The sequence below is a fragment of the Haemaphysalis longicornis genome, unplaced genomic scaffold (assembly GCF_048455015.1).
Source record: "Haemaphysalis longicornis isolate Haplotype H1 unplaced genomic scaffold, Haemaphysalis longicornis Haplotype H1 scaffold_1, whole genome shotgun sequence".
NCBI lineage: Eukaryota > Metazoa > Arthropoda > Arachnida > Ixodida > Ixodidae > Haemaphysalis > Haemaphysalis longicornis.
Window position 1 is genome coordinate 480845866 of NW_027526203.1, and position 22794 is coordinate 480868659.

General features: G+C 47.4%; 1 protein-coding gene across 4 annotated transcripts in view; it reads left to right on the forward strand.

The window, feature by feature from the left end:
* LOC144156343 (cubilin-like) overlaps nucleotides 1–22794 on the forward strand; it is a 116550-nt gene that overhangs the window by 91320 nt on the left and 2436 nt on the right. For all 4 annotated transcript variants that reach the window (XM_077688345.1, XM_077688343.1, XM_077688344.1 and 1 more), the window contains 2 exons: nucleotides 1119–1232; nucleotides 4894–5115. In XM_077688345.1, coding sequence (XP_077544471.1) covers nucleotides 1119–1232; nucleotides 4894–5115 — 336 coding nt within the window. The remainder of the gene's footprint in view (nucleotides 1–1118; nucleotides 1233–4893; nucleotides 5116–22794) is intronic.

Here is a 22794-nt window from a genome sequence, read left to right on the forward strand (position 1 = left end):
CCGGTACGGTAACGTCTGCCGTCTGGACGCCACCGCGCATGCGCAGAACCCTACCGTAAAACGGAGCGACTTGGCCGGACGGTACCGAGACGTACCGTGTCCGTCGTTCCAAAGCGGACGGCCGCTTTGGAAGAGTTTGGTAGACGTACGCTTGGCTCACGCCTAGCCGAACGGATTATAAATATGAGATAGTTTGAGAAAAATGAGGTTGCAACAAATGGAACCCGCGCGATTCTGACAGCTCAAGCAGCAAGCGAAACACGGTCCCGACCCAACTGCCGTGGCTTGTGTCATCGAGCGACGCATGTACGATAGCTTCTTTTAGGTTAAATAAAGGCGGCAACATGGGGCCCGTTCACAAATCGGCGAGTGAGGAACAGGCTGTGGCAATTCGAGGGACTCTCAAATACAACAAAAAACTAGAAGCAGCCAGCCGTATGTAGTGAAAGCCCAGCTTTAGAGTTCCTCCATGTTCACGCAGCCGCTAGTTCGAATCTCCGTAAGGGCGTTGGATATTTTTTTAATACTGCCTTTAGCGCTTTTGAGAACTGAAGACTAATATTTTAGCACAGGAAACGCTACAGACTCACGAAGAATTGCCAAACGACGTACAACCCAAGTCGCTCCCAGTCACGGTAGCATGTCCGGTAGTTACGGTCTGCTATAACCCTTAAAACGAGCCTTCCCAGTACGGTGCGGTAACGGGTACCGCGTACCGTGCCGGAACCGTTTTTTCTGATGTTCTACAACTCTCTAATATTAGTAATCTTTCGCGGCGATTCTTGTGAGCACGCGGTTAGGGGAAGAAGAAGAACAACAAAAAACTTACACCATCTTCGCGTGAGGAACCCTGATGAGGATGCGAAGCATCATGGGGGTTCCGTGTGGTTCCATAAAAAAAAAAAAAAAAACACGTGTCTTGCAGCAGCCCTCCCGCAAATGAGGGGCTGTCGCAGCCAGAAAGAAGCCTGAGTGCTGGCTGAATGCTGCCTGAGTGAATATTTCTCTCGTTTGAAATAGTGGGAGGGCGGAGATCATTGGTCCGTTCGACACCACAAAGCAAGTGTGTTGGGGAATCAGTGACTACATGAGCAGAAGCAGCGATCATGGCTGCGCAGTGTGCGAGATGATGGTGATCGCCAACCGGACGGGCGGGGTGTCTCACTCCTACGGGTTCCCGAAACTGTACGAGCACGAGTCGGAGTGCACCTGGAACGTGTACGCACCGAAGGGTGAGTGACTTCGCGCGTGTTCTGCACAGCCACTGTCTGCGCCGTTCTTGCTATCCATGCCTCTCTCAGCAAACGCTGATCACGGACGTGCCATAAGTACCCACGTCTTCTTCGTCCAGACTAAAATGTACGGGCTTCCTGCACCTATGCAGCGACGCTTCCATTGCATGCATCCTCAAGCACAGCGGCAGTTTTCATCTATATTTAAATATATGTGGGCGATTGTGTTAAATCAGCATTTAGGCATGCACTTAAGTAGGCTTAAGTGGCCCGATGAATTTTTTCTCAATGCCAGCACAATATTTGCAGAGATTTTCTTATACGAGTTTTCAAAGTGGTCCTGAAAGGCGTTTTGGGCACACTAAATGAACTAGCGCAGTCGTTAGGTTGGGTGGTAAACATCCTCTGGGAAAAGTATAACATTTTTACGTGCAGCTGAAAGCTCACACTTTTATTGAAAAGTTTGTTGCTGCGTTCCCACCCTTTCTTGCGTGTTTTTGGGCTTCGCCATCTGTGGGCTTCACCATGGCAGGTGGTTGCGTGGAGAATAATACAGTCAAACACCTTCCGCAACCCCGTTCTCTACAATCGATATTTCCCAGACACATATTCCGACAGATGCAAGTGGTGTGCAGACAAAGCCACCCTACAACACATCGTATGGGCATGCCCACAACAACCTCCCTTACCTAATCGAGCATTAAACATCAGGACTCAAGAGCAATTGGAGGCCGCCTTGCTCATATCTGGCCCCGATCCACAACAACTGCTTGTCCAACTGGCGGCATATGCCGCTAGGCCCACGGGCTAATGGCCGCCACCTGACGGGGAAGGCCAGGTGATTTCCTCCCTGGCGCCCGCTTTCTTCTACCAGTTTCGCCTTAAGTAAAGTTCCTTCTCTTTCTCTCTCTACCTTTCAGTGTTGCTAGCTCGCTGCTAACTCGCTGACTCGCTACTTCTGCTACTATGCTACTCGTTCCAGAGGGGGAATACAAATTAAAGAGCGTCTCCCTAAAAGAGTTTCATGTCACGCTTCACGCATCAAATTATCCTTTCAGTCTCTAATCGCATCATCTGCTATGATATCCCGCAATGCTCATGCGGAACTGAGACGTATTCGTAGTGACGCACACATCCGTGATAGCTATTTTAAAATTAATTCTAGTGATCAGAGCAATAGTGCAGGGACTGAGCGTAAAGTAAAGCTAACTTTTCACAAAGTTGTGGCTTACGCCCTCCAGAAGCGGCGACTAATAACAAATTTTTCGACGTGACCGTAATCGGTTCCATAGAATTTTTGACCTGTGCTACAACTGATAAAAAAGTGCACCGCTGGTTGTAAACATGGGGAGATAACGCGCCGGAACGCAGGCCTAGCTGAAAGGGGTTTAACAGTCAGCAAGATGGGCGATTTCATAGAGAGGAAAGCGGTTTTAAAGGGGTACTGACACAAAAGTTTGAAGGCGAGATAACTTCGGAGATAGATTGGTGTGAACACACATACATCATCTGCAAAATATCAGCGGCGAATACAGCCTAGAACATATTTAAAATGAATTTTAAAGTGTGCGAAACGCAACCGAGCAGCAAGCAGAGGACCTCGCACAATCGACATCCCCGGGATATTTTGTAAATTAACAGCATCCAAACACGTCACGAGTTTGTGTTTGCCGCTTCCGTACTGCCGGCGTTTTTCGCCTGCTCGCCGCTGGAATCGGAGGGCGGAGCTTCTGCTCTCGAGAACGAAAGACCCGATCGTTGGTCGGCTCATCGGCAGCTCGCCGCGACGAAAGTTCCACAGTGATTCCAGGCACTCTATTTTTAATCATTTTCATTTACATTGGACGCGAAAACGCGCCGGAGACACGAAAGCCCACTGAGCGAGCCGCGCGGTCTCTGTGCAGGTGGCGGCCACGACCGCGAAGTGGCGCAGGCCGGCGCAAGTATCTCGAGTGATAGCTTGTTACCGCTGCACGAAATTGGACCCAAGTCCCAACCATGGCAGCTTATATGAGAAAGGAGTTAATGATGCGATGGCGGGTTGCATTAAAAGTTGTCATCTGCGCCGCTTACGAGCGCAGCAATCGAATATCCGCCGCAGTGCTAAGCCGAACACATAGGCGGATGTGTAGGCAGACCGGCCGGCTGCTCCCAGCGCGCGTCTTTCCACCCATTGTCTCGAGCGTCGCGCGTCGTTCTTTAGCCGCGGTATAGCATTTGCACTCGCAGCGCCTGCGTCACGTCCACGGTCGCTTTTTAAATGCAGAGCATTTTAGTAACTCACGATGTCACCCGCGTTGGCGTCCGTAGTCCGCACGCTCACTGCGCATGCGCGTCGAGTCGAGGCGAAAGCGAACACTCTCTCGCGAGGGGCATTGGATTGGATTCGATTGGATTGGCTTGGATTGGATTGTCTTGGCTTGGCTTGGCTTGGATTGGATTTGGATTGGATTGGATTGGATTAAAGTGGATTGTGTTGGATTGTGTTGCGTCATAGCCGCGGCAGACGCGCTTGGGCCGGCGCATGTGCAGTAGTCTCTCTTCCGCGGTTTCCTCTCCTTCGGGCACGCTGCGCATATAACCGGTGTGCCGTTCTCCGGCCAAGCAACATCCGCGGTTGGCTCAAGCACCTAGAGTCCACGCCGCTTTACAAGTACGCCAACGTCGTCGACTGGGACCGGCTTACGCAGTCCCCTCAACGTATATAAGCGGCGGAGCGCGCGTTCGGAATTCAGTCAAGGGCGTCTTTGCTTGGCTTTCGCTTGACGTGACGCTTTGCTTGACTCGAGTAGATGCGACGCATTTACTCGCGTTCCCCCCGTGGGAAGATGCGGGCGGCTTTTAATTAAGCGGCTCAGGAGATCAGTACGTACGAGATCAGTACGAGATCAGTACGAGATCATTCGCAGAAACTGCCGGCGACGCGGATTCGACAGTGCTACGGCAGCTCCGCTCTGTGATATCCCTCCGACGGCCACGTGGTCAGCTTTGTTCACACAAAATCCATCGTTTCCCGGCACCCGCTGAAGCCGGAACTGCGACTGTTCGCTCGAAAATGCCTCAAATTAAACAACCGTCGCACGCTGAAGCAAATGAGGTTTCTACAGGTGATAAGTAGGTCACTAGCTACTTATCGCAAAAAAAAAAAAAAAAAACAAGATGCAAAAGTTTTGTGTCAGTGCCCCTTTAACAAAAAGAAAGAAGGAAACGGTAGAAAATATATCCTGCAGTCATGTTTCTTGGCGGAGCTTTATGTAGTCCTAGGACAACGTCACAAGTGCTGGGGGCAATATAGCTGGTAAATTTCACTACATCATCTGTTTTCCTTAAACTCTGGCCTAATTGCTTACAGTTTTAAGTCACAACTTTTACTGGGAAAAGGCAGTATTCCGAATTCTATTTTGTTTTTTACGGTCGGTTTAAACCAAGCAACATTTTTTTTCGCGCTTCATTAGTAATTTGAACTAATCGAACCGGTTCGCAAACTGCTTCGAAGCTTGCGAGCCGGTTCGAGAACCGGTTCGGTACGTGATTTAATGGAACCGGAACTGAGCCGGAAGGAAATTATTTTCCCGAATGGTAACCGAACCGGTATTTTTTTACGGTTCGACACTTTGGAAGAAGCAAGTGGGGAGAGTCACGCTTCATTCTCGAAACGCAGGCGAGCGGCTGGCGGTGTTTGTGACGGAACTGAGGTTCAGCAAGTCCAAGTACTGCACCACGAGCTCGCTGACGGTGACGGACGGCACACAGCCCACATCGCCCGTTGTGGCCGTACTGAGCCGACCCGAGCCGCGCGCCTTCCTCTCAAGTGAGGACGCTCTATCGCTGCGAATCTGCGGCGGCGTCGTCAAGTTCGCCTACATGTCCGTGCCCATAGAGAGTGAGTCCCTCGCCCGGCTTCTGTCGCTCTCTCGTTGAGCGAGGCATAGAGAGATTCTAGTCCACTAGGAATTTCTGAAGAGGTCAGTTCCAATGACACTGTAGCTGCTACTTCAGGTGAAGGTTAAAAATGCAAATGAAAGTTATGCGAAAAAAATAATAATGAATAAGTCAGGCAGAGAGAGGGGGAGGAAGAAAAATTCTGCAGAAATTCAAAGAATAATCTACTAATGCATAGCATAGCTTATGCCGCGTGTGTTGAGTGTGAGTTTTTACAGTCAAAGTTTTTGGCTTTCCTAAATCCTATCTGACCAATTATCTCCATTTACGTTATTATGAGAATTGCATTTGGAACTTTCCTGAAATTTGCATTATTGTGGAAATGCAGGGCGTTTCACGGTTCGCCATTTTCCGTACTTTTTCATATTTTTGTTATTTATTATTTTTTGTCAAAATTTCGTTCGGCCAATTATCTCCATTTACGCTATTATAACGACTAAGGTGGAACTTTCCCGAATCTGCATTATTGCGGAAATGCTGGGTACACGGTTCGCCATTTTCCGGAAATATTTTATAGTTATCTTAAAATTTGTTTTTTCAAAATTTTGTTCTACCAATTATCTCCATCTACGCTATTATAACGGTTACAGGGGAAACTTCCGCAAAATCTGCATTTTTATACGGTTCGCCATTTTCCGTAATTTTATAATATTTTCCCCATTTTTTGGTCTTTCGAAATTCCGCCCACCCAATTATCTCCATTTACGTTATTATAACGATTATTATAACGATTAAATCGTTATTATAACGATTAAACTTTCCTGAAATCTGCATTATTGTGGAAATGCAGGGCGTTACACGGTTCGCCAATATTCGTAATTATTTTATATTTTGCTTATTTTTTTAGTTTTTCAAAATTTCGTTCTACCAATTATCCCCATTTGTGCTATAACGATTACAAGTGGAACGTTTGCGATATCTGCATTATTGTGGAAATGCCATGCGATGTACGTTTTGACATTTCCCGTGATTTTATAATATTTTTCCTTTTTTTAGTTCTTCAAAATTTCGTTCGACCAATTCTCTCCATTTACGTTATTAGAACGATTATGTTTCGAACTTTCTTGAAATCCGCATTATTGTGGAAATGCAGGGCGTCAGTTTCAGCAGTTAGTATATATTTTTATTATTTTTTTAGTTTTTCAAAATTTCGTCCCAACAATTATCTCCATGTAGCATCACAAGAGATACAAGCCCAGACCTTACACTGATAAAAAACGTTCCACACGCAGAGTGGCAAAATCTGGAAGAGTCGCTGGGCAGTGATCACTATATTGTACAGACTATCATCCCGACCACTCCTTTACGTCGGACACTCAAGTCGACGAAAATAACTGACTGGACCACCTTTCGCAAGCACAGCGTCCACAGCGACACAACCGACATAAACTCACTTGAGCAATGGATCGTGGACCTGCACCACGATGTAAATAAGCACTCGAAAGTGATCGCCCTCACCACAGAAGCGCCTGCAGTGGATTCCCACCTCCTCCATCTCTGGGAAGCACGCAAAGGCCTCCAACGAAGATGGAAGAGGCAGAAACATAACAGAAAGCTAAAATGCAGGATAGCATAGATAAATCGGCAAGCAGCGGAGTACGCAGCCGAGCTCACGCGACAAAACTGGCGTCAGCTCTGCGACGGCTTACAGGGAACGCTGGGCACGGCAAAGACATGGAAGCTCCTCCGCCACTTGCTGGACCCCACACAGAGTAAGCTGGAGAGTCAGGAAGCAATCCAGGGCTTGCTACACTCTCATCCTGGCAGCGACGACGAGGTACTGGATAAGCTTAAAGACCAGTACACTGGCACAACTTTACCTTCCGTGACTCCTCGCACGTATGCTGGCCGTCCCAACCCGGAGCTGGACAAGCCAATAACGACACAGGAGGTCTGGCAGGCACTTCAAGCCCTGACCCGCAACACCACTCCGGGCAAAGACAACGTCACTAACAAGCTACTTAGGAACCTCGACGACAGAAGCATCCAAGCCTTAACGGGGTACTTCAATGAGCACTGGGAACGGGGCACAATACCGGCTGAATGGAAACACGCTGAAATGGTGCTTATTCCGAAGCCAGGCAAACCTACGAAGTTGGACACATTGCGCCCCATATCGCTAACTTCGTGCGTAGGGAAGTTTTTTGAGCATGTGATCCTCGCTGCTCAATGATCCACGATAATATAACAATTTCAGGTGGAACTTTCGCGAAATCTGCATTATTGTGAAAATGCAGCGCGTTAGACTTTTCGCCATTTTCCGTAATTTTTTTTGTATTTTCTTATTTTTTAGTTTTTCAAAATTTCGTACGACCTGTTATCTCTATTCACGCTATTATAGCAATTACAGGTGGAGCTTCCCCGATATCTGCGTTTTGTGGAAATGCATGGCGTTACACGGTCCTGGCTGTGACTCGGCAAAGAATGCTACGCATTAATCAAGATAAAGATAGAAACACTGCGCGTACAGGAGCACACACTCAAGTTGCTCGTCCCATCCAGACTGCTGAAGAAATCGTGTGACGGCTTTTGTGCTCAAGGCAGCCTCATTGGTCCTACTCTATGGCGCGAGCCAGTTTTGCGTGCTGAGGTCTCTTTCTAGAAGAACCAGACCAGCCGCTGTTCGCGCTGTTTTGGCAACAGCGGCAACTTGCAAAGGAAGCGGCTTCTTCGAAACAAGTGCACATGGTTCGGCGGCCATGGTAGCAGCCTCGACAAAGAACCGCTCCCCTCCTTGCGCCAGTTCTGCGGGGAGGTGATAACCACGCCGGCGTGTGCGCGTACGCGGTGTGACCCGCTTGCGCACAAATCACTTGGCGGCACAGTGGTTTTTGGCGCCCCTTAGGCGGTGTAATGGCTGACTCGTGCCCGCATTTCTGACGGTCCACGTTTGCGACCTCGCACAAGTTGGATACTTAAAAAAATAAGAAGCTGAGGACCTCGTGCCCAAAAGATGCCCAAATACTGCCGTGTAACTTGCTGTTCACAAAGACGATACGAGGACGACCACAGAAATAGCGTACAAATCTTTTTTTTTTTTTCTCTCAACGGAAACATGGCTCGAGCGCGGCGTGAAGTCGCTTGCGGGTGTCGACTTCCCTTCGCGCAGTAATATTATAGCTAGATCACATGCATAGTCACGGAACAAATACGTGCAGGACTAAAAAGGTCCCAGAGTGAGCTATTTTCTAGCCCTGTATTTTCCGCGGAGCACTCCTCCCTGCTGGTTGTTAAGGCGCACTGCATCGGTCAGCTCGTACTTTATCGGGTATAGTTTTGAGTCTGCCGTTCGTGCTTTGCGCGCCCGCGTTTTCTTTTTATTCTGGACGTTCGGTAGACTTTTATGGAAGTGCACGCATTCTTTCGCTTGCCAAACATTACAGGAAATAAGGGATCTGCGAGAGTTGCACCCTTCACGTAGCGCCATGAGTAGAGCAAGTAACGTACGTAGTAATTCCGTGTATCGGTCATTTACCGCTCGTTGCCTGCTGTTCGACCGTAGCCTATTTTCCCAAGATCAATTTTTTCGAGCGGAATTTTCTAAGCAGTAGTGTGCACCCAGTTTTGTTGTCCACGGCGCGAGGACACTCAGCAGTCGCCGCGAGGCACGCGCTCACGAGAGCTCGATATTTTCTCGCTCTTTAAGGTTTTCGCTGTTTTTTTTTTTTTGCTAAAACCTTTGCGTGTGCTGGGGACACACGGCGGTCGCCACGAGGCACGCGCTCACCAGCGCTCGGCACTTTATTGGTAATTTAATTATTCATTGGCAATATATTAATAATTTATTGGCAATGTTTAACGCATGACACGCCACACACGTTACGCCCTATGTACACATTACGGCCAGCTACAACAACTCCGCTGTTAAAAAATGACAGGTATGCAATTTATTTTGTGAAGTCTTTTTTTTTCTTTTGCAGGTTTCCTCTGCGTCCCAGAGGATCCTTAGCGCATAGCTATATCGCCAGTGCCCCCCCCCCCTTCCCCCCTCCTTCCTCATTTCAACCTCAGGACAGCCCGCAAGTTTCCAAGCGTTTCAGGAATTACCTCCTGAGAAACCCGCAGGATGCGAACCAGCACGGACGTACTTTCAATGTTTGCGTTCTCAAAGCTAAAAAAAAAAAAAAAGGGAGAAGAAACGCGACAGCCTCCAACAGCTTCCCTGCCGGTGCCTTTCTGACTGCTTTTTCGATGCGTAATGCGCATTTACGAAGTCATCCGCAATTGTGCGCAACAGAGAAAGGTCCACAAATCACTCGTCGCTCATTTTGCTGCGCTTAAATCTGAATATAAAAGGATCGCCAAGCCGAGAAAGCCCCTCACACGCCACGCTCCGTACCAAGCAATCCCGCTACCGCCATCCCCAACATGGCGTCGCGTGCTCGTTTCGTTTTTCTTCCGGTAGATGGCGGCACTTTTGCATAAGGTCTATAAACTTGAGGGCGTGGATGGTCGGCGCGCCTTAAAGAGGTAATTGGCCGCGGGGTGACCGGAGGGGAAGAAAGAACGGTTCCTGGCCGCGCACGCACAGCAGGAATAAGGTACGGGATGGTTGCGCTCTACCTCGATGTAGAAAGAGCGCATGCGGCCAGTCACCAGGACGTGCAGCATGTGCTGAAAGCCACGCGTGCCGTTGTTGGTATTTCAATGTATCTTGGTAGTAGAACTACGCTCTGCAGCGAGGTGCTGTGTGAGTGACCACAGCTACTACTTGTCCCTAGTCACCCCTGAGAAAGGAACTGAACTGGTTCTGAAAATGTCGGGTTATTTCGGTTGGCGATTGCGATTCTATTTCCTGGGCCACTGGCAAAAGGAAGATTCATCGTGGGCCGTCTTGAGCCAGAGGAGTGTACAACGACGGGAAAGAGAGAGGAAACATTTTTAAAAGCCTGGCTGAGTGCGTTGAGTGACCGGAAGCCGTAGTCTGCTGGTGACCATGGCAGCTCGTTCCGCGAGACTCTTGTGTGTCTGAAGGTCCGAGCTGACCAGCGCCTTCTCCCAGAGCTCGATTGAGGGGATCAAGGGAAACGAGTCTTCGGGGCATTCCCATATGAGATGGGCAACGGTGACCTTCGCACCACACGCAGGGCAATTAGGTGACCGATATAAAGTCCGGTGAATATGTGCAGTATGAAGCGGCATGGAAGTGTGTTCGTCTTCAGTAGGCGCCACAGACGTTCTTCGGCGTTAGTAAGATCAAGATGTGCGGACGGATACAATCGGCGGCAGAGGCGGTAGTTCGCGGTGATTTCTTGATAGCTTAAGTTGTCGCGGGCGGATCTGGCTCCACGTAAGGGGACGAGGCTTGGTCCTGCTTGGTTCATGATTTCTCAAGCCGCTTTGTTGGCCGCTTCGTTAACCCCCAGCCCTGTGTGGGCAGGAGTCCAGGTAATTCCACTTGGGTGGTAGGAGGGCCTTGGACGAGAATTTTGAGTGCCTAAGGGGAAATAGTCTCTTTGGAAAAGTTTTCGATGGCCGTTTTCAAATCTGAAATTATGATTGCTGGGGTCGGCCGGTGAACTAGTGCCAGCGCAATTGCCGCCTCTTCTGTCGTTGCCGGATTGCGGATGCGCATACGCGTCATGATGCCTATAGTCGGCTGCGTCCACGTGTACCGTGCTAGGGTTGATTGGGTACTTCTCTGTTAGAGTTCGGGTTCGTAGTTCCCTGCCGTTTTGATTGTGTACCGGGTGCATGTTTCGCGGGAGAGGGAATGAGGAGTTGAGCGTGAATTTTATGGGAGATGGGGACTCAGGTATCGGTAATTAGCGGGGCTCGCCGATTCAGTCTGTGCATGATTTGTTTTGAATTTTGATATGTGCATGAATTTTTGGCAGTCGCGATAGCTGATTGAGCCTGTTGGGCTCTATTAGTTCCTCGGCTGTATTGTAGACGCCCAACTGTTCCAATCTGGAAGTGGAGGTTTTGAGGGGTATTTACAGGGCTGTCTTGTAGACTTCACGAATAATTGGCAATTGACCTTGTTCAGTTCGATCTGGCATGGATTAGGATACGGTAGAGAGCATGTGATGCGGCTGATTACAAATGTTTGGATTAGTCGGATTATTTACCCTTTATTAAGTCAGTTATTTCGGTCTGCTACACGCCGTATTAGCCAATTGTTTGCTTCACTTGAGCCGTTAGTTGCGCATGAAGCGAGTTATAGCTCAATTGCTTTGGATAATTAATCGCAATATCTTTATGCTGGGTACAGTCGGTACATCCGTTTCGCCAATACGGATTGTTATGTTTCAGGGTGGCTGGGATACTCGCTTGGCTGGAGGCACGAGTAGTTCGGATTTAGCTGGGGAGCATTCTAAACCTGCCATTCTTGCCTAATCGATGACAGTTTGGGCTCCTCTCTGACTGCCGCTCGACGTCCGACGTGAATCAAGTCGTTGTCAACGAATCATATTGGGATGGGTGTCGCAGATAGTTCGTCCCTACCTCATCATATATCGAGCTTCATGGCTCACGGCTGGTAGCCAGCGTGACACGTTTATTCACTCGGGCCCGTATAAATGTGATATTTTAATCGACCGGTTTATCCTCCATCGCCTCGAAACCTCCTTCAATCCGGATTTGCTCTATTGGCTGGCGGCTGCCAGTGGCACTGCCCCGACCTCGACAACCCAATCCTATCCATCGGTAAGCCCAAACCTGAGATTTTATTGTGTAAATTTTTCCAGGACCCTAATTTCAATTTAGTTGCAAATGTGTAATGGAATACTTGACCGTAGCATAAAGGAAACGGCGACATCGTTGCAGACAAACGTTCACACGACCAGCCGTACACTAGGAATTTCCAGCATGTGGTTGCGGCCTCCGATGTTGTCTTTGTAGGGACAAACAGGCTCGCGCAGGCCTCCTTTCCGTTATCTGCTCTGCTACGGTAATCTTTTCTCGCATTTTAAACCGCTTTTCCCCCCAATACTTAGAAATAGCCTCTTCCGTAAACGCCAGTTCGAATTTCATTCAACTGCTGCGACAGATTGTATTTCTCCCTAGTCGCTCTTTCACCAGGCTCCGTTGGTGGCTGCAAAACTCTTCTAATGCCTATGCCTGTCCTAACATAAGTGTCGTTGCCTGAAGAGGCTTGAGACTCTCTCTCTCTCTCTCTCTCTCTCTCTCTCTCACCTACAGTGCTCTTGCAAGCATCCCTTCGCTTGGTATCGCCTTTACGATGTAGTACTCTCGCGCTGCCGCGTACCGGCCTTCAGTCTTCATCTGTAGACCCCCCTCTGGTCTGACGCTTCTGGTCAAGAGGTCAAAAGAGCCCAAAGGTCCAACGAGACAAGAGGTTCAATAGTCACGTGACAGCCGAGTCAAGAGGTACAACGAGTCAAGAGGCCCAATATGGGTCAAGAGGTACAACGCGTCAAGAGGTCCAACGCGTCAAAAGGTCCAACGAGCCTTGCTTTTTTTGTCTTCTCCATTTGTAATTTCCACTCAGCCGTTCTTATACATTAACCCCTTCAGCTCATTTTATAAAATGACTGGATCCAATAAAATCTCGCCGTAATAGTTGGTCTTTTAAAGAAGTAGGGACACGAAATTTCAAAGCTGAGATAACTATGGAAAATGCTTACTTTTTATCAGCAGATATCTCCCAGCAAGTTCCAACAGTAGCCGTCTCGTAAACATATTTTAAATCTATTTTAATCTCTGCCCGCACGAGAAAGCCCAGAGCGGGCCAGCATGACATCACCTGCTACTTGCCCCAAACTGCCGACGTCGGGGCTCCCGTGACGTAGCCGACGCGCTGGCTGCGGTTGGCGCGCGCTGCTACACCGTGTGTACACGTCGTGGTTTTGGGACTGACGTCGTGCTGCCCGGGCGTGCGGAGATGGTGAAGACCTCGCGCGCTCGTCGAGACCCGCAGGGGTGCGACAAGAATGGTGACGTCAAGTGCTATTTCCTGTCATGGCGGCCACTAGTCGTTCGTTTTCTGAAACCGAAACTGACACGAATAAACGACGCCGTAAATGATTGTTTAGGCTTCTATCGACCGTGTAATATGGGCTAATAGGTACCCATAGCAGCGAGAAAAACGTAACACGAAAATTTCGTGTTAGTACTCCTTTCAATTATGCGGGTCTACATTGCGATTAATGGCTGCTTGTGATGGTTACTGACTGTTCTAGCTATTTTGATGATTCTGTACTGTACGATGACTATATGGTTATTGGCGAAAAGTAGACAGACTGTTTTCCAGATTGCGCGGTTATATTGCTAATAACAGCTCCTGGTGACGGTTACCGACCACTTGAGGGACATATTTTGGACTTTTAGAATATAGGATCGCTGTTCCAGTCTACGCGTCCTATGACATATACTATACCAATTCTATAAAAATGCACTTCAGCATCTTACGTATACCCTTCCCTTTAGTATCTCAGTACTTTTAATCGTCAGTACTTCCTTGCGTAACTTTGACCAGTCCTGGGTTCTCGTGTGTTCTGTTTTTTTTAATCGTGACTAGTGATCGGGGGTGCTCTGAAAGGTTGCCGAATGCTGTAGTCCCCAAATCGAATTAATCTTCTTTCAGCGCGTAGCACGATATACGCATTTCTTCGTCCCTGTAAATTAAAATATTTCAGCTTCCATCTAGCAAGTTCGCAACGCCGACACACCCCAGCTGTCAAATTGCTGCTCTTTAGGCGCTATGCTAATTAATTTACTCGAGAAAGGTGAACTGAGGAATGTTTATTGAAACAGAAACGCACAGTTACAGGAACCATTTATTGAACAGTTGAATGATATTACAATGGAATGGCATGTCCGCAACAATCAAGAAAACACAAACGTTGAAGAAGCGCCCTACAAAGTGACGTGCACGGTCGAGCGTCATCGACTAAAATGTAACGGTGTTTGCTCGGTGAGCATCTAGTTTTCAGCGTTATTATATCCCGAACAATCGAATTTGATCGGAAATATTGTTAATCAAAGAGACGTCTGATAAACAAAAGTATCGAAAGGGGGAAACCATCTTCATATTAAACGAGGTCGCCCGGCGCGGCGCACAATAAACAGAGGAAACCTCGGCTCAGCTCTAAGAATCTAAAATAGCCTGGCACGGCAGGGCGCTGGTAAAAAAAGGCAAGACATGCTCGCGGCAATATATACACAACCTATACACAATTATATACATACAAAACTTTAATACACACAGGCGTTATAATTTCGACTGATATACACAGACGCGTTATACTTTCAACTTTTCGTAATAACACCGCGATTTGAAGCTCAAACGTAGCGGTGATTTGTTACAGCTCGGACCTCTCGACTCGTTGGACCTTTTTACTCGTCTCAGCCGCGTCAAGAAGTCCACGGAGAGTCAAGAGGTACAACGAGACAAGAGGTCCAACGAGTCAAGAGATCCAATATTGGACCTTTTGACGCGTTGGACCTCTTGACTCATTGGACCTCTTGACTCGGAATACTTACACCCTGTACTGCCACAAGAAGCTCTGGGCCCCTTCTTGCTTCGAATTGATTTTTCGTGCTCTCTAGTGGCATGTCACGGGTCTCTTTACTGTTCGAATTCTTATGGATACCCAAGTTGAATTTATTTCAGACATTTCATTTCTAGTTTAGGCCGACATTGTGCCGTCATTCCTCTATCTCAAAATCGGAAGTCTGCCACTTGCGGTAAGAAAAACTTTAATTTATCGTCGCGAAGGCCGTACACATGCAAATTATTTTGCGTAGTAGCCTTATAGCTTTTCCATTGCACCATCGTTTCTGCTCTCTTCGCAACTTTTTATACGTGAAACTTTACGGGGAAACGTGAAGAATCCCGTTTCCCTATTTCTGCCCTTTTGCAATCCGCATTTGCAGTTAGGCAAACCTTCCCAATTTCGTCCGCAGAGGGCAAGATTCTTTTAGGTCGATTTTTGTGGGGAATACATGGTATTGGAGATTCGCGACTACGGAGGATACTTAAAGCTATCAGAATGAAACAAAATCTGCAGACTGTACTAAACATTTAATAGTGTGCTGCTAAATGAAATATTTTTATAGTCTGCCAAACCTAAGCGTTATCACTCGATCGTTTTTCCCGTGTTTGCGTCGGTGACATGACGCGAAGGAAGCTTCTATAATTTAAAGTTAGGAAAACTTACCTTCCATCAAAGATAAACGACGAGGATAACCTGACAATACTGTCAATAGAAAAAGATTACGCGAACATAAATTTTGACCTTACTACCAAGAAACTTGCAGACATAAAGACGGGAAGAGAACAAACAGGCCAATTTTGACTTTTATTAACGACTTGTTATGCTTTATTGTGGTCTTTAGCTCTCCCGTTACCCTTTTCATTCTTTATTGTAGTGTTCAGGGCAAATTTATACACATTTTCAAAAGCTCCATTGCGCGTTAATATTTCGCACGCCCAACATTATAGCTTGAAACAAGCCAATTTTATTTGCTATGAAACAGTTACCGGTGCTAATCTTGGGATTTCGGCATGCGTCCTCTCTGCGTCAGTTTCAGTTCAGTTTTTTTTTTCAGTTTTACTCAATACCTCACTCCTTACTTAATACCAACAAACAGCTTACAATACCAACAAACGTCCTTACTCAATACCAACAAACAGCTATTCAACAATCGCTACGACCAACGTACGCCAGAACCTTTTTTATTTGGTGCAGTAATCTACAGATACAGGCCAAACTAATATTTTTTTTTCATCACTGCATCGTTTTAACGTGTGTGGGAATTTCTTATTTATTTTCAATGCGAAGTGAAACCTGATGCGAAGACAAATATAGAATGATAGTTTGATACGAGGCTGAAAACCTCTTGCTCATAGTCAGCGTTGTGCTATGTCCCATGTTGTAAGTTATTATCTAAAATGCTCACCTTGATACAGAAACGAATCGCAGTGAATATTCAGTGAATTGTTCACTGAAAAAGTCAGTATTCGCGCATTTGGGAATGGACCGCAGTCGGCTTCTGAGGTTTTCTAAACTGAGCCCATGTCATTATAGTTTAGTTTGCATAAACACGGCTGCTTGTGTAGCTGCTTCATTTTCTGATATATTGCCCACTGTTTATAGATAACCCACACATCATGAGTTCTCTTGTAAGGCCATTTCGCGTCTCATGTTGTTTATTACGTATGCGTGTATAAACATTTCAAGACCCACGTACGCTTTCAGTAGCTGTGAATTGTCATTTGCACATTTGTATCTAGAAGCAAGATACGCATGTTTAGGTAATCCTAACCCTGTATTTTCTGATATAATAGCAATAATAGAGTAACGATAAAATACATTACTGTTAGTAATGATAGTATTAAACAATAAGAACATCAGTAATAGTAGTGATATTATATGAATAATCGTTTGGTGTCGTGAGGGGGGGGGGGGTGTCAAATTTTCTGGGCCCCGGGTGCAAGTTTATCCGGCAACGCCACTGGTGATTCCTGCGTGTTAGTGATAAAAAGTTTATTGCCTGTCTAATGACACCAGTCACAAATTAGGGGTTCGATTGACCCCATGGAAAGGCAATACAGAGCCTGTTGGAAAACAGTATATTGAGTGCAATAAAATTCTTGTTGCCTTTTTTGAATAAAAAGCTCATTGATTTTATATTGGCCGCAGTTTTTAAGATGGAAGTTCTGGTTCACTCTATAGAACCGCAATATGAAATGTATTGAAACTCAGTGTCTTGAAGTTCATGAAATGTTGGTTGAATTTGCGCAATAAAAATTTGTTCACTTTCTAACGACCAGAGTACAAAGCGATGAGGTTTAATTGACTTTTATTGACTCTATAGAAACACATTAAGGGGTCTGTTGAAACTCAACGTACATTTTAATGAGGGTTATAAGAAACAGGGCTAATTGATGTCGCACGTTTGGCTAAATGCGGTAAATTGTTAAGAAAAACGACTATTTAGAGAAGAAATACAGTGTCGGGTCAACACGAGTGTGCTTTCGAAAAAAAACATCATGGCGAGCATTAGAATCGTTACACAAAAAGGAGGGGAAAAAGTTGTTCGAACACGGGCCCTTCGTCTAATGACAAAGACGGTTGAACCGCGAAGCTTTCTTCCGCCGCAAACCGAGTCGAACCAAAGTCCAATCTCATGAGGGATTCGTTCGTTGTCGTCTGAGTTTGGTCTGTCTGTCTGTCTGTCTCTGTCTGTCTGTCCAACTGTCTGTCTGTCGATTCAGCTGCATAAAATAGTAGTTGAACGAGACGCTTATATAGTAGTAGTAGTAGTAGTAGTAGTAGTATGAAACTTTAATAAGCCTTATGAAGTAGGAGTGGTTCCCTAGTTCGGGAATCCAAGTGACGACCGGGCGACCGATGCCCTAGATGCCAGTAGTTGCTGGACGTCCAGGTGGTCGCTGGTGGCAAATCATTATTAAACTTCTAAATCTGGTGGCAGTGTTCATACTTTTAAACATTTTTCAGCAAAAAGAAAGCATTGGGCATATTTGAGGCACAAAACCAATACACCAGTGACATTTGCAGTGCTGTTTTTTTAATTAAAAATACCTGGCTGCTTGATTCAATAAAAAAATACCCGCGACACTAGCCCTCCTGGCGGCATTCCTAGAAGTCAAATGGCATTAGTCAGTTCTAGTAGGTAGTGCGTGGAGCAGTGGAACTCGGTAAGTTTGAATTGAATTGAGCAAACCTCTAGCGTGCTTATCTTGCGAGGAGCGAGAGGGGAGAGGCAGAGTATGAGAGGCGAGCGGGAAAGAGAAAGGAGGCATTTACTTGGCAGGGTCGCCAGACGACTATCGTCCTTCGACGACGTTTGCAGCAAAGTGAGCAGATACGCGGCCAGTTTTTAGATGCAAAGCATCTCTGGGTCGACCCTCCGTCGTCCGTCGGCGTCCGGCGTCCGCACCTCTCCTCCTCGTCCCCCTCTCTACGCCAGCTGTGATAGCGGCGCTCTCCTCGCCGCTCGGCCCGTCTCGTGCCGGCTCAGGAAGACACCGGAAACACTGTCGCTCCAGGAGCCCTTAAAGGCGAAGCGTGCTCGTCTCGTGCCGGCCCAGGAAGACACCGGCGACACTGTCGCTCCAGGAGCCATCTCATGGTCGGGGCTACGTCTCTCCCTTGTTGTTGCGCCGTCCATACCCCCACTGCGCATGCGCGTCTCTCCTCTATTCTCCTCTCCTCCAGCTGTATAAAAGCAGGTGCGCGCGCTGCGCGGCGTTCAGTCTGCTCCGAGACACCGTCTGCGCCAGTTCTGCTCCGGTGTGTAACCTACACGGAACCCCCATGCTTTGCATCACCACATAGTTCCCTTCGGGGAGATGGTGCAATTTTTTGTTCTTTGCTCCCTTCGTTTTGATTTTTCCGCCTCTCACGGTCTGTCGGAAGGGAGCGGTGGCCAAGCGCAGAGCATCTTCGTTGTTAACATTTGAACATTATATGCCAAGCCACGCGACCTCGCTGCAGGAGACTGTCGACAGCTTGGCGCCATGTTCCCGGAGACGCCTACCAGGTTGGCTTTCAATTTACGAAGCTGCTCATTGCGGGTCGTGTAGGGATGGTGTGAAGAGAACACCCAGGAGACTCGTTGTTTCACGCGCGGACCCGTAATATAACGGGTCCGCGCGCGAAATCTACAATCTTTTGAAATATGAGCTTGTGGTGACAAACAACGCGGGCTTTTGGCCGTCTATGGGTGTTGTGCACACGATGCCTGCCACTGAGACGCCCGTCTGCCGACGGCGCCACGGACAGTTGTGTGGGAGGAGCTCCGCCCTCTCCTTACAAACAGAGAAAGCAATGCTTCCAAAAGCCTGCCGAAGCAGGAAGGGCCGACCTACCGGCGTCCAGACAACGCAACTGACACTGAAGGGAGAAAAACGTGTGTGCATTTCTTCGAGTCATTTCGCGGTGGACAGCCAGCGATCTGCGGCATTGACGGACTTCACCCCAGCGACTAAGAGCTCCGTGTTGCATCAGCAATCGCTACTGCACGCAACATGCTAAGCTACATATAATCGTTCTGTAACCACACGGGGTGCTAAATTTGCTCACAAGTTATCGAAATATTTCTGCACACACCAATTAGTGAAGGTCCAGTGACTTCACGCACTTTTTTTCAGTTGCCGAAACGCAATAACCAAGATAGGCTGTTACCCAATGTGGTATTGCATAAAATACGGGGAAAAGGATGATTCAATGAACCTGACGGAACGAATCAACTACGCGCAGTATGTACAGCCGGTAAAAGGCTTGTCTATAACACAGCTTTCGTACTCTCAGCCCTATCCTGCCCCGCCGGAGCGGGATTTGAATTAAACTACTGCGGAATTCTGAAGTATTAGCCCTTCGCTTTTGCCTCCGACATGTTTGGAACGAGTATGTTCCGGCAGTTTTCGGATGTAGCTGGTTGAAGTTGAAATCGCAGTTATAGACAAGCGTTTTACCGACTGTACTTCAGATGATGAGTCAAGGCTCTGACAGCGTTGTAGTAAAATGTTAAAGGTAGAAGAATAAAACGATATAAGAAACTGGTGATCCTAAAACCACTTACCTCGAACATACTTTTTCTGGTTCAGCTTGGACAAATCTTTCCCAAAACCCCCTGCTCCGTTTCGCGCACACTTCATTGCGCGCGCGGAAGCCACCGTGAGCTATAAAACACTTCTTTGTGCAGTAAAATCTGCCAATAGGGATGAAAAAAAGGTGTAGGGGGGGTTAAAGGAGCCATGAAGACAAAATACAAGTTGGGTTTATTAGAAAGACTGCTTAGTCCCGATAACAATGATACCAATATCATCGCAATCTTCGAACAAATAACGGAGATATAAAAGAAAACGTGTGAAGCAGTCGCGACCCCCTAGCCAATTTCCCGCAACTTTTCTATGACGTCACGGAACCTTGTTTGTGCGATTGGCGGCCGCCTAACTGACCTGTCGCGACGACACACGACTGGCGTCTGTAATGGGGCCTATAGTTCCATTTGACCGCATCACTTGAATGCTAACGTGCCGTTAACGCACTGAAAATTATGTTTTATTGTTGGCCCGTATGACGTCATTCTTGCTCATAACACGTCACTGTGGCGCAAAATTTGAAAGTTTTTAAATACTTCTTGCTTTTTTTTCGTTAAAAAACATCTTTTGTGGCTCTAATGGAGCTGAGTGAGATACTGAATCCTAGTTCTTTCAAATTAAACGAAGTTGTATTTTCTCTTCATGGCTCCTTTAAGCAAAGCCCTAGGAAACACTCTTTAGCATCCGCAGTATGAACGAGCTTCTATACTGTAGCCATAGGCTAATTAGGCTAATTAAGTAGCCGAAAGACGCCCGCGATGGCGACGACGTCGTCTTCACATCACGACCATTCCATTGCCATTCCATTCCTCCTAGCGTTGTCCCCATCCCGTTCGCAGTCCATTTCGGGACCGCAGAAAAGTGGAATGACTCTAGATTCCTAAGTAGTATCTCTGCAACACTGCCAGGTGTATAGAATTTCTTTTGCTTGGCCTGTCGGGTCATTGGCCGATTCACTGCAGCTGCCATTTCTTTCATGCTGCATTTGGGAGGCGCTACACGAGGCATCCGCTTCTTGGCGCTAAATTCATCTGGCAGCTTTATTGTTCTTGTGGCGCCCTTGCAATAATGTGCACTTGCGCCGACCTCTGCTTGCGACCTTCTTTTTTATAAAACGAAAACCTTAAACTTTTATGTTTTCAGCGCACACGGGGTATGGTTCAGAAAACAGATGGTCTAAGAAAAGTTAAAATTGCGTGAGCCGGGATTCCCGCACTAGGAAAGGGCAACATCGATGCGGGAGGAGGGCACTAAGAAAGGGCTACGCATCGCGCGTCGGGAAATTGCGATGGCTTGCGAACGGAACGAGCTTCGGAGCGCGCTGACCAGGAGACTGGTCATGTGGTGACGGGCGCGGCCGCAAAATTCAACAAAAAGTTCTGCAGCAGATAAACAGGAGGTCCGACTAGGCTTTCACTTTCAAATTTTTAGAAATTTCTAAGCATCCACCGAAATTTTTTCTCCTTGGCTATATCCTCTTCGGGGATTGCTCCGGACACATTACATATAAATGCAAATGTTGTCAGATTACAGGAAATGGCGCATGAGCGATTCAACTTCGTCACTGATAGCGAGCTCAGGAGTTTCACTGTGCGTTCCATCACCCTGGTCCGGCAAGACTCCAAGTAGCGAAAAATCATTAACTACGAAGCGCTATTGAGCACACTGCCGCCGCTGTTTCTTTCGCCCGGGGTCGGCGGTGCGGCGATTGGAAGCTCCATCGCAATCATCCGGCAACAAATAATCGCGTTCCCATGACATTACGTCGGGATTAATCAAGAAATATAAACCACACAGTTAACTAACAGAGCCAATGAACTGACGCGTGGCGTCAAAGTGGTACACTGTCACGAATGCGCAAAAGTATGACTGCAAGATTTATTGTGCACATAATTTCCCTGCCTCATTTTAACAGCGGAGCTGTTTAGGTCGAGCAATATCCGTCCGTCGCACCAAAAAAAACCTCGAAGTGTGGCGAGGACGCAAGGAGCCCGCGAGTACGTATACATGTTGGAAAGGCGTGCCTCAAGAAACAAAATGGGCTTAGGTAGGCGCCGGGAACGTAACCCGCGACGTTTACGCCGTGAAACCGTCCACCTAACGAGTGGGCCACTCCAGAGGTCCGACAGCAGCCAATTCGAAAGAAAGAAAACGTTTCGTCTGATCGAAATCGAACCTGCGTCCCCCGCGTTATAAAAAGGCGTCTAACAGATTGAGCTATCATCGCATTCCGGCCGCCTAGCCTTTCCTTTGGGTTCGTAGCGCGGGCGTGGGCTTAGGACTTGGCCGCGGGTTCTGGCGCGTGATAACGCGGTCCACTTTTGGAGAGATGTTAAAGCCTGCAGACAAAATGATCCGGGCCTGCCAGTCCTGAAGAACTTTCGGCGGCAAGTTTGGAAATAAATGCGAGGTGCAACAGCCGGGTCTCCGACGAGGGGGGAGGGGCCGCCACCTCTGCTGTTTCTTCAGCCAATTTTTTTTTAGGAAGAACTCCTAAAAATATCGTTTCGTGCAATACTTTCAGCTAGAGAAATACTAGCAATTAAATACATTCAGCAAATTCTCACTTTTCAGCAGCTATACGTTTCTTCTTTTCTGTCGCATCGCAGATTTAATGACAGTGACTTTCTCTTTTATTTTACTGAGCACATCGCTTGATCAAATAACAGTGCATGCAATAAATCGACGTGGCACCAATGCCGTTCTTTGAACAAGTTAGTGCGAGAACAGCGCCGTCATCACGGAGCCAAATTCGCGATCGCGAAGGCACTCGAGGCAGCCGTATCATACCTGTTGCAGAGCTTCTGCCCTCTTATCCTGTGAACAGCTGCAGTCATATCATGCGGACTGGTTTTGTAAAACGAGGCTAAACAAGTATCACGCATGACAGTTTTTTGTGTCGTTGATTATCTCGGTCGCATCCCCTTAGCAACCCTTGAAGGAATCTCTATCCGGAACGTGAAAAAAAAACGGTAGTTATTGCGCGCCCACAGCAGGCATTAATGTGCATTTATTCTCGGGCCCACTGAACGCCCACTGACATTAACGCCCACTTAATCAGTGGGCGTTAATGTCAATTTACTC